The sequence below is a fragment of the Belonocnema kinseyi genome, chromosome 3 (genome assembly GCF_010883055.1).
Source record: "Belonocnema kinseyi isolate 2016_QV_RU_SX_M_011 chromosome 3, B_treatae_v1, whole genome shotgun sequence".
Classification (NCBI taxonomy): Eukaryota; Metazoa; Arthropoda; class Insecta; order Hymenoptera; family Cynipidae; genus Belonocnema; species Belonocnema kinseyi.
Genome location: NC_046659.1, coordinates 61,500,864 through 61,512,107, shown reverse-complemented (window position 1 = coordinate 61,512,107; position 11,244 = coordinate 61,500,864). Strand labels below are relative to the sequence as shown.

The 11,244-nt window shown below is 35.7% G+C and overlaps 1 protein-coding gene across 2 annotated transcripts in view; it reads left to right on the top strand.

Annotated features, from left to right (window-relative positions):
- LOC117169273 (protein fem-1 homolog B) overlaps positions 1–6,006 on the top strand; it is a 30,726-nt gene extending 24,720 nt beyond the window's left edge. Inside the window, exons 9-11 of one of the 2 annotated variants that reach the window (XM_033355563.1) lie at positions 2,706–2,822; positions 2,900–3,006; positions 3,403–6,006. In XM_033355563.1, coding sequence (XP_033211454.1) covers positions 2,706–2,822; positions 2,900–3,006; positions 3,403–3,560 — 382 coding nt within the window. In that variant the 3' untranslated portion in view covers positions 3,561–6,006. The remainder of the gene's footprint in view (positions 1–2,705; positions 2,823–2,899; positions 3,007–3,402) is intronic. The other variant, XM_033355564.1, reaches the window with a different exon arrangement.
- Positions 6,007–11,244: the final 5,238 nt, after the last annotated feature.

The following is an 11,244-nucleotide window of genomic DNA, read 5'->3' as shown; positions in this document are numbered from 1 at the left end:
ACGTAATTGTCGATTTTGACAATGTTCCCCCAATTTTAGGATAAAATAAATTTCAGATTCGGATTCAGCATCCTCGAAAACATAAAGGTAGGTTATTATTAGAGACTAGGAATGATCTGGTCACTCTTTCGTGTTTCTAAGCGACTTTCTGGGGGTTTGCCGCTGGCCTACTTGTAAGCACCACAGCAGAGGTGATAAAACGCTTCCCTGCGAACATCCCGAGTTAAGGATTCCACATCTAGTGGTATCATCCTTAGTCGTAGCTAGATGTCTGTTGGCCAACATGTGGCAGGTCCATTTCACAACTTTAATAGGTGCACCATAATAATCTCCTGATAATCTCTCCAAAGGTATAATTGAAAGCGCCTTCGATGTCCGTAAGAGTGCAAGTCGTGAGGCTTTTCTGCTTCAGGTGTCTTTCAATAAGGTTTTCTGCTCCGCTTAGGGCCTTCTCGGTTGAGTAATTAGCCTTATAGGCGTTTTGCTCCTTGTGAAATGGCTTACTTGACAAGATCTTATTGCGGATATATCTGTCTAAAAGTCTTTGCACTGTTCATAGTAAGAAAGATGTGAGGCTACTGGGCCGGAAATCCTGGAGTGAGTTATAACTGATCCTGCCCGCTTTCGGAATAAAGACTACTCTCGTACCCCTCCTTGCCGTCGGAACATATCCCAATGTCAGGCTATCCCTAGAAAGACTCACGAGCGGCCCTATGATGATCTCTCCAGCCCTATGTAAGAGGACTGGATATATGTCATCCGGGCCTGGGGATTTGTAAGAACTGAAAGATTTGAGGGCATACCTGACCCTGAAGAGGTTAACAATCTCGTTGACTAGCCGCTGATTCGGGCTTAGTTGGGACATAGGCGGCTTGATTAGGTGAACCAAGGTATCCTCGTTCGACTGAGGGTAATTTAAGAGTTCCGAGAATAGCGTCCGGGTTTCGAGAAAGCAACTTATCCAGTCCAGCCCCCTCTGCTCTTTTCTCGATTTGTGTACAAAAGTTGGTCCAGATTTCTTGCTTTGCCTTACGTATTGCAGCCCCTATTTGTCCATCATCGTCGTAAATGAGGTCCATTGTGCCTCCGTTTACCCAGTACCGGCAAGTCTAAACCTCTCTCTCCAGGGTAATCTCCAGGATATCCGCGTCTCTGATTGACCTACACACCTCTGAGAGTGCACTCCTTATTCCCGTGGAAAACTGATCGCATTCCGTTCTTCTTAGATTTCTTGCCCATTTAGGGCCCGCGGATGCAATGGGTTTGAAATCGAACTCTATCTGTGAGTGATCTGAGAGATTGAGTTCATCTGAGACTCCCCACTTCTTGATATTATATCTAAAAGTACCGGTACAGAGAGTGATCTCACTGAATTCCTCCCTGACCGACTTACGAAACGTCGGGTTGTTCCCCGGGTCAAGAGTATCTAAATCAGTGGTCATGCCCCACTGCAGAACTGCAGAGGCGCCTTTGCTGTGATGCAAGTTAATTTGTGTAATGGTTAGACCGGGAGCAGTCATTTAGGTCTGCCCTCACTCTTCTTGTTTCCCGACAGGCTCCTCCTGTCCCTAGCCGGAAAACCGAAACCTAGGCCTGTCATGCCTGATGATTCATCAGGATGCTGGCTTAAGTGAGGGGTTGAATCCCTCCAACCGCCGGTAGACCGCAGACTGGTCTTTCAGTTTACCTGGGTACCACACTGTAGCCGTCACCATCTTTTGGAGCAACTGAACCACACCAACCCTAAGAACTACACCTTCTCAAGCCCTTGTCGCGACATTGATCTGGGGACACTCTTTTGAGTGCCTTCCAAGTTCTCTGAAGAGCTCAAACTGCTCCGTAGTGAACAGTAAGTCCGGGTACCTCGTGTCCGTCACTACCATCGTGAGGAGGTTAGTCCTCTGAGCGGCTGTCAGGCCAGTCCCTGAATACTCCCTGTTCTCCGGCTGATAGACCGCATTGTCCTTCTTAAATATGTGGTGCCCTCTGAGCCCCTTCCTCTCTTCTGTGCCTCAGTGCTGATTATCGGCGTGGTAAGCGCCGATGTACCAGCTCCTCACACACCAACTCCTGACACAGTTGCGGACACAGTCGCCACCTGAGTTCGGCTTGCCGGAAAGACAGATTGGGAGAAAAGGGTTATGTTAGACCCGTTAGAGCCCAAATCTTCTCCTCCACTCGTTCTGCCCCTGCAGAGCTTTCTTGGTCGCTGTGTGGACTGTAGGTCATTCCTGTCCCGTGTTAGCTAGCCTCTTTTATCTTTCTACCATACTACAATCATGAATACAAGGAACGCCCATTTATAGGGATCCTTTTATCCATATCCATACACAAGCAGTCGGAGGTCCGTTTGACCCCCATGTCCCACACACTTAAGCCTCTCCAACAACCACAAGGTGTTACAGCTCCTAGGGGTAACCTTATGAAGCATTAATAAAAAAAATTATTCATTAACTGTTAAACACTTAATTGATTATTAGAGGTAAATTCGTTATCTTGAAAATCATAATTTTTACACTCATTGTATTTCATATGAACAGAAACAATTATTTTATGATGATCTGAAGTACTTTTTTCTATTCAATTCAAACTCGAATAATAGCATACTTTTAATTTTCACCTATTTAGATACTCATATTTTTATTTAGGTACCTGTATTAATTTTCAATTGATAATTTTTTTAAGAAAGCTCAAAACTTTTACAGATTTCCTTGTGCAGCTACAGCAAAATTGTTGGTACAGTGTGGTGCTGATGTTAATGCAATGGACAATGAGAGAAACACACCACTTCACGTAATTGTTAGTTATGAAAAACCAATCAGGTTCGTTTTTGAAGAAGCATTTTATTTGATTTTTTTTGTATTTGAAAAATTGTAAATAATTAATAAAAACATATCAGTGATTTCATGACTCTACACGCAATTATAATGGGATTGATAGAAGCTGGAGCCCATATGGACACAGTCAATAGTCAAGGAAAAACACCTTACGAAGCCGCAACGACTGGTTCGTTAAAAAATCACTTTTATTCCAATCTTTTCGTTTGAGTTAGAATTTTATTTTTTATTTTGAACCTAGTTATTCTACTATTGTTAATTATTAAGAAATGAACATTCGCGATTTTTCCAAAACTCTGCAATTTGAAAATCTTGTTATCCTATTTTGGCTTTTCCCAACCTCAGGATATCAATCGACTCGTTCCAAATTTTACATAAGTTATGAGTTATCCCAAAGGAAATTCTACTGTGCCAAAGCGTTTTTAATTGGCAAAATTGGCGTTTTTCAGTCCACCCTACTTTAAATACTTACAAATGTTAATTTTTGCCATAAAAAAATTTGGCAGCAACCCAGATATTAATTATTTCAAACTTTTGTATCCTAAATAAAAAAAATGCTTTTCAGGTGTAGCTGAAATAATATTACGGACTCAGACCAAGTTGTCCCTGAAGTGTATGGCTGCAAAAGCAGTTAAAACATACAACTTGTCCTACTGTGGGAGTGTACCTCAATCCCTGGAGAGTTTTATAGAACTCCACGGATCTGGACTCAATCAAGGTTGAAGGTTGTGAGTTACAATCGTTCAAATAGCTTCCATGAACTTTTGATCGTAATCCGATCTACAAGACTTTATCAAAATCATTTTGAATATGAGTCTTCATCTTTAACACTGCAGAAAATCGTGCCAGAATGTTATGTTATGTAATTAAATAATAAATTATTATTATACTTTAAAAACTAATGAAAGCTTGAAATTATAAATGTAAAACATTACGCTTATTATTTTATAGTATTTTAAAAGAATTTGACTGGAAAGAGTTTTAAAAACTGAGAGAGTCCTGATTGGCACGATTTACTCATGTGGTTATAGATAAAAATCAATCAAGAAACGCGTTTCGTAGGCTGCATGAATACTCTCATTTTCTTATGTTATCACTACTCACAACATAAAACAGCGCTGTAACATCAAATTTTATTTTTTACCGCAATTCTAGAAAAAAATCGGACTGAATGACAAAACAAAAATGTTATCGAGAAATGGGCGGATATAGAAAAATAAAGTAATTAGCATTTGCCATTGTGATTATTTTCAGACCTATTTGCATGTGAAAATAACTTCATTGACAAATGTCGCTTGCTAGGATTTTCCGTTCGGTACCAGTGATTAATATTCCTGACAAAATTCAACAGTCTGAAATAAATATTGTAGGTTTTCAGTATAGTTTCCGCAACTCTAGAAAACAAATGAATTTTCTTGAGCCACTATCGCATTATGGAAAACGCCCAAAGCCATTTGCTATAATAATCTGTGCCTGAGTATCAAGAAATGAATTATACACTCAAAGTATATATCGAATTATTAAACTTTTTGTTTATACTTGAGGCATTTTAAAACATGCAATTCTTAAGTAATATTTTTGAATTATTTCATGTGCAATTGTATTTCTAATTTTAAATACACTGAAATCTTTGTTGTCCATTTTATATCTCCCGTAAACTCTCAAAATTTAAAGTAACATATTTTCTATGTTTTTGAAGTCTTTGGAATATAAAATAAAAATTCAATTTTTAAACCTGATAGTTGTGTAGGATTTTTTTTAGAAGTTTATAGATGTCACAAAAATAGAAAACTATGTAATGATTATTATGTAGGTAATTATTGGCAGCGCTTTCGTGTCAAAGTGTTAAACTACATTTGTAAATATTCATAAGTCAATCTAGTTGGTTTAATTGTATGAATGTTTGGTTGTACATGTACTTATAAGTAAGAATATTAATAACTCTCGCAAATAACAAGGAAATAACTTTAATGAAATCAGGGAATAAATGAAAGATAGATTTAAGCTGTATTTCAAAGTCAAAATAAGAAATTTTTTATGTAAACTATTCTTTTTTAAAGAAAATATAGCTTAAAACTACTTTTGCGGGAAATGACTACGTGAATATTGTGAAATAACTTTTAGGAACATTTGTGATAAAAATTATGACTGCAAAGCGAAGATATATTCTTATATTTTTTTTTTCATCCTTGTGAAACAAACTAGGTTTTTAATGTATAAGAGCAGGTAGAGATATTCATTGATTATACAAAAAAGGCAGAGATACTTGTAGTTTACAATTTGCATTGTCTCATTCGAAATTGTAAATAGATCCAATATTTTCTCACTAACATAACGAAATATATGTTAATGATTTATATAAAAAGTTAGCATAAATAATTAAAGAAAATGACCATCAAATTATAAGGTTTCATTAAATTGAATATTTTTATTCAGACATTTTTATAGGTAGTCACTGTAATCCCAATGCGAGATTTCAATAATGAGCAAGACAATTTTGGTTTGCTAAGATAATGACAAAAGCAGTGAAACTGCATGGCTCTTCCATTATGTACTTCCTGACAAATATAATTCAATAAAGCCATTTTTTTGCGTTAAATATATCAATCTTACTACGAACATATATGTTAAAAATTCTATAAAACTTATCACGCATATTTTTATTCGCATAAATCGAATTGACAATTGATCGGAATATTTTTACATAAATGTAACACATGTATGCAATTTTTTTGGGGTGCGATAAAATCTCAGAATTCAAAGCGAGCGTGAATTGTTTAAAAATATTTTTTACTCACTGTCTAAAATATAATGTACAAATTTTTTAAATATATTGAATTTTTCGCATGTGAGATATATAAAATTCAAGTATTTGAAAAACTAAAAAATTCATATCTAACAAATCGATTAATGTATAATAAAAACAGATAAAAACACATAAAAAATAAAAACAGATAATAAGATGTTCGAGACTCTGTTTTGCAAAATCTACCAATATTTCTGAAATTGTTTCCTAGTTAGTTTAAGTTAGATACACGTTACGTATGAAATGCTATTTCTTACAGAAGATGTTCCTGTGTTCATGAAAATTGAATAAATTTAGAAATGGAATAAAAACAGTTATTTTCTCTTCTTCGAAACAGACATATAATATGGTTCTTGTAAACATTTTGGAAAACCTCTATTATTTTTATCCGGATGAAGTCTGAAATACCGTGCGTCTAGGGATGGGATACTGAAGTACCAAAGCACTCTCTGCGGATATAATTGGTAAAGTATTGTCGCAGTGGTGATTCACCAAATGACTTACGCTATCGAACACACGATCCTTTGTCCGTACCTGTAACCAACATTTAAATATCATGTAGATTTTATATTATTTTTATTATAAATGTAAGAAAACACTAATTAGAAATTTTAAATAGAGGGCTGGAAATAAAATCATCATGAATGAAAGTAGTAGAAAGTAGAGATTACAAAATTTAAACGCCTTGCATAGAAAAGTTTCGTCTCTAAATCCAAATTGGTCTTTTCTAGTTCTTATATATAAAAGAATATATATAATTATATATTTAGAAATTTATTTATACAACAAGGTTTCTGGTCGGATCTCGGCCGGGCTACCCTTGGCTGGGTTTCATGGATAGGAACCGGGCGGGAGCCGGTCGGGCTACATTTTTCTCGAATCACGTAGTCTGGAGCCGGCCGGTTACTGGCCGGGCCAACCCTGGTTATATCCCATGGTCGGGAGCCGGCTGGGCACTGGTCAGGTTAATGTTTTTGTAGAAATTACACATTTTTTAAGAGCCGTGATATTATAAAAGACGTAATTATTGATGCTAGATGAATTATTATTTGAAAATTAGAATTTAAAGATTTATTAGATCAGTGAAACAAAAATGAGCTTTTTTAAATTATTTAAAAAAAAACATTAAATTTTTTCGAATAATTTAACATTTTAAATTAAACTTTTATCGATTCTGCTATGCGCAACCACAGAAATAATACAATTTTTATAAACTTCTCTATATTCAGAAAATGTTTAGCCAGTACATTTTCAAATTTACCGCCATATATAGCGCCTGCTGTGTCTGTCGTCTGCATAGACACTCAGTATTTTTCAGTTTCACACCTGTAACGAGAATGCTCCTTGCACTCACGTCACGTCGTCTCTTCGAAATTCGCAAATAAAATCGAGACTCGTAGTGAAAATCAACCTTATTGCAGTAATTAGTTTGAATCCCCCACTTAGTGCGCGAATAATTATTATTTTAAATTAAAATGTAGTCTTGTGTATATAGTTTTTACTTTCTTTCTTCCTAACCTTAAATCACCACGTGGTTTCCAAATTGCTATGAGATTCTATCATCAGCGAATCAAATTCTACTCCAATTTTCTTGCCAGAATTGGTTCACTTGATTTGACTTTTAAAGTTCACCGTAATCTTTGCGATAAGCTTGAAAAGACAAAACAAGTTACCAATTTCTCGCCTGAAGCAAAATTTTTTAACCGCTTTTTGGCCGGATTACCCGACCGGTATTGAAGCCGGGATCCAACCAGTTTACCGTGACGTTTTTAGCCGGATCCCGGCCGAATTCCCCGACCAGCGCCCGGCTTAAAGCGGGGCTATCCGGCTGGGACCCGGCCGGATCCCTGATTAGATTCCTACATGGATACGTATTCAAGTCATATTATTACTCAATGTGGGGTAAAACCGGATCCCAGAAAAATAGAAGCAGTTAAAATTTTTACGATTCCTAGACGTAAGAAAAATATTAAGCAATTTTTAGCGTTAATAGGGTATCATCGGCGATTCATCCCTAATTTTGCTAAAGAAGCAAACCATTAACTGCAATATTGAAGAAAGATGTACCTTTTCGTTGGATTGATTTGCAACAAAACGCATTCAAAATTTTCTCAGAACCACTATTGCAATATCCAGATTTTACAAGGCTATTTTTACTCAATACTGATGCATCAAATTATGCATTGGGAGCAGTATTAAGTCAAGGGGAAATAAATAAAGATTTGCCAATAGCTTTTGGATGTAGAACTTTGAATGATGCAGAAATAAATTATAGTCCAACTCAGAAGGAACTTCTTGCTATAGTTTGGGCTGTTCGATATTTTCGCCCTTATTTATATGGACATAAACAGTGGCGTAGCTACGGAATTTTCCGCCCGGGGCCAAAAATAATTTGCCGCCCATAGTTCTCAAATCTGCATTCATTTCAAAGATCGTTTTGCCGCCCCAAGCGTTTGCGCCCGGACAGCGGCCCCATTCGCCTCCCCCTAGCTACGCCACTGGACATAAATTTATCCTTATAACTGACCATAGACCTTAAATTTGGCTACATGGATTAAAATATCCAGCGTCAAGATTAACTAGATGGAAAATCAAGCTTAGTGAATATAATTATGAAATTCAATATAAACCTGGTAAAATAAATTCAAATGCTGATGCTTTGTCTCGAAATCCTTGCAATATAGAGCAATAGCGAGACGGAAAGTTGAGTTTTTGCGGAATGCTTGTCTCGACTCGGTTCCGTGAGTGCACTACGGGGGAAGAGGTTTTCAATAATGACAAATGTGTTCAAAATGAACAAACTAATGAAATAGACGAATTGCTTGAAAATTTTTTATAATTGGTGAAATTCTTGATTGTGTAAATCCCGGAAAGGAATCAGATATTTCTGATTCAGAGGAGAATGGCAGTGATCATAGCGTATATGATACTGTAAGATGATGAAGAAACAGCGACAGTACAAGCTCCCTCAGGTACAGCGATCCGTACGACCAAGTTTCCGATCGCTGCCGGGTGTCGGGATAGGGACCTCCAAGCGGCGACCTACCATAGGACCGGACCTATGCTACTAGCTGAGGAGGATGGGCACTCGAATCCCGGAATTTTTAGGGAAGTTAAGAATTGTGCCTTAAAAATCAATCGTCTTGGTGAAAAGACAAGTCTGGGGTGTACAAAATATTCCGTGGATGCATGCGATAAGCGGCTACCACTGCATTCGGCAGCCTACAGTTTAACACCTGTCATGCCGGTAACTTTCATGGAAGCTAGTTTTTTATGGAACCCGAAGCCGTGCGATGTGGCGACCAAGTCGAAGCATAGACAAGCGAGCGGGATAAGGGAGGAGAGTGTCATAGATATACCTGCTCAGGGAAGAGCAGGTGGGTCATCGACCTGGAAGTAATAAAAATATAACAGCCACGGCCTGCACTCGGGGACGCCTTTGCAGTGTTAGGTCAGAAGTTGTTGAAGGTAACAATCATGAATTTCACGGAGATAAAATTCAATTAAGTAATTCACCCGTTTAAGTAATTTTGGATGGCAAAATCAGGTATTCAGGTATAGCAATGATAAAATGACAATTGGAAATGGTCACATAGTTAATTTTATTTCAGCAGATTGTGAATTAAAATCAATAGTGAATCAGGAAGTATTGAACTCTAGAATAATAAAAATTAATGATCTAATCGAGGGAAGCCCTAGAATTGAGGAGGTAATTGTTTTCGCGAATAAAGGCCGGTACATTTTCAACGTAATCATTCAAAATAAATTTGATGATCAACTTTCTTTAAATACACTATCAAATGCTATTTTGGTCCTTAAAAATGCAATAGAAAGTTTAAATGTAAAATGTATTAAGGTTCCGAGTTATGATACTGATCTGGATGGGCTCTCTTGGATATCCATCGAATACATTTTAAGGCAACAATTTAAAGATACCGAAATTTTGATTGTAATTTGTTCAGGGGAAGTAAAAATTCCACCGGTGACTGATCGTGAAAGAATTGTGAAAGAATTCCACGAATCATCTGCAGGGGGGCACAAAGGGGTTTTAAAAACTTTTTGGAGAATTAGAAATGAATTTTATTGGAAGAATATGAAGCAAGATATTCAAAATTACATTAAGCTTTGTCGAAATTGTCAAGAAAGAAAATTAACGAGAGTCAAAACAAAAATGCCTATGGAGCTCACAGAGACTCCCAAGGAACCCTTTGATAAAGTTCAAATTGATATTCTCGGACCTATACCACAGACTATTAAAGGCAATAGATTTATTTTAACTATACAAGACAATTTTTCAAAATTTTCTGATGCAATTTCTATACCCAATGCGGAGGCTGAAACAATAGCAGTCGCATTGGCGGAACAATTTATTATGCCACATGGGTGTCCAAGGGTTATTCAGACTGACCAGGGAAGTAATTATATGAGTAAAGTTATGGAAACTTTTTGTAAAATTGAGAAAATTGAGAAAATTCATTCAACTTCTTAATCACCCTCAATCGCTGGGTTCCCTTGAAAGAAGTCGTCATACGCTGCTTGAATATTTAAAACAATTTGACACAAAACAGGATTGGGATGAATGGCTACGATATGCTATGTTTTTATATAATTCATCCGTGCGTGAGTCTGCGGGATTTGCTCCCCAAAAATTGGTTGATGTCCAAAAAACTGCCGAAGAAAATTTAAAGGCAGCAAAAGAGAGATCGAAGCGATATTATGATCAAAAATAAATGTCCAAAATTTTAAAGGAGGAGATTTTGTTAGACAACTTGAACCTCCATCTGTTCATAAATTTGATAAGCGATATTCTAGTCCGTTCCAGATTCAGCAAATAATTGGGAATTGCGATGCATTGATCAGAATAAGACCCAATAAAACTAAGATTGTGCATCTTAATAGGTTAAAATTGGCCGCAGGTCCAATGGAAGCTTAAATAATTTTAAAATCAAGGATTTCTAAATAAATACTAAAACTATTTGTTACAATTAACGTTTATTTGTCATGAAGATAAATGTACAATTTTACAAATCATGGATATTTGTAAAGAGATTTAATAAAGGCCGTACGAAATCCTAATTATTACATAAACGAAGGAAGTACGATGAAATATTATGCGATGGAAATTTAATTTAAAATATAGCAGAAATATAATAAAATATTATGCAAATACAATATTATGCATTCACAGGATTATATCACCTTAAAATCTTATTATAATTTAAAATTTTTAAAACAAAATTTTTAATAGAACATGATAAATTATATTTATGAATAAATTTGAAATTTTCGATGAGGGATTTTAAACAATATTTTGTAAAGTTAAATTTTCTCCCATTTCTAATAAAATAGATTAAAAAAATAATAAAAAATTAAAATCTATTTTTTAAAAATATAATCAATTAATAAACGATAAATGATAATTTAAGTAACAAACTTTAATTAAAATTAATTATTTATATTAATTACAACTTTAAATCTCATTTATTCATATTAAAATTCGAATTTCGCGCCAGATTACATTTACTATACCATTTTGAATTGATATTTAATTTAAATAATTACAAATCCCGAGACAAATTTCTGATGTAAATTATGGGCCGC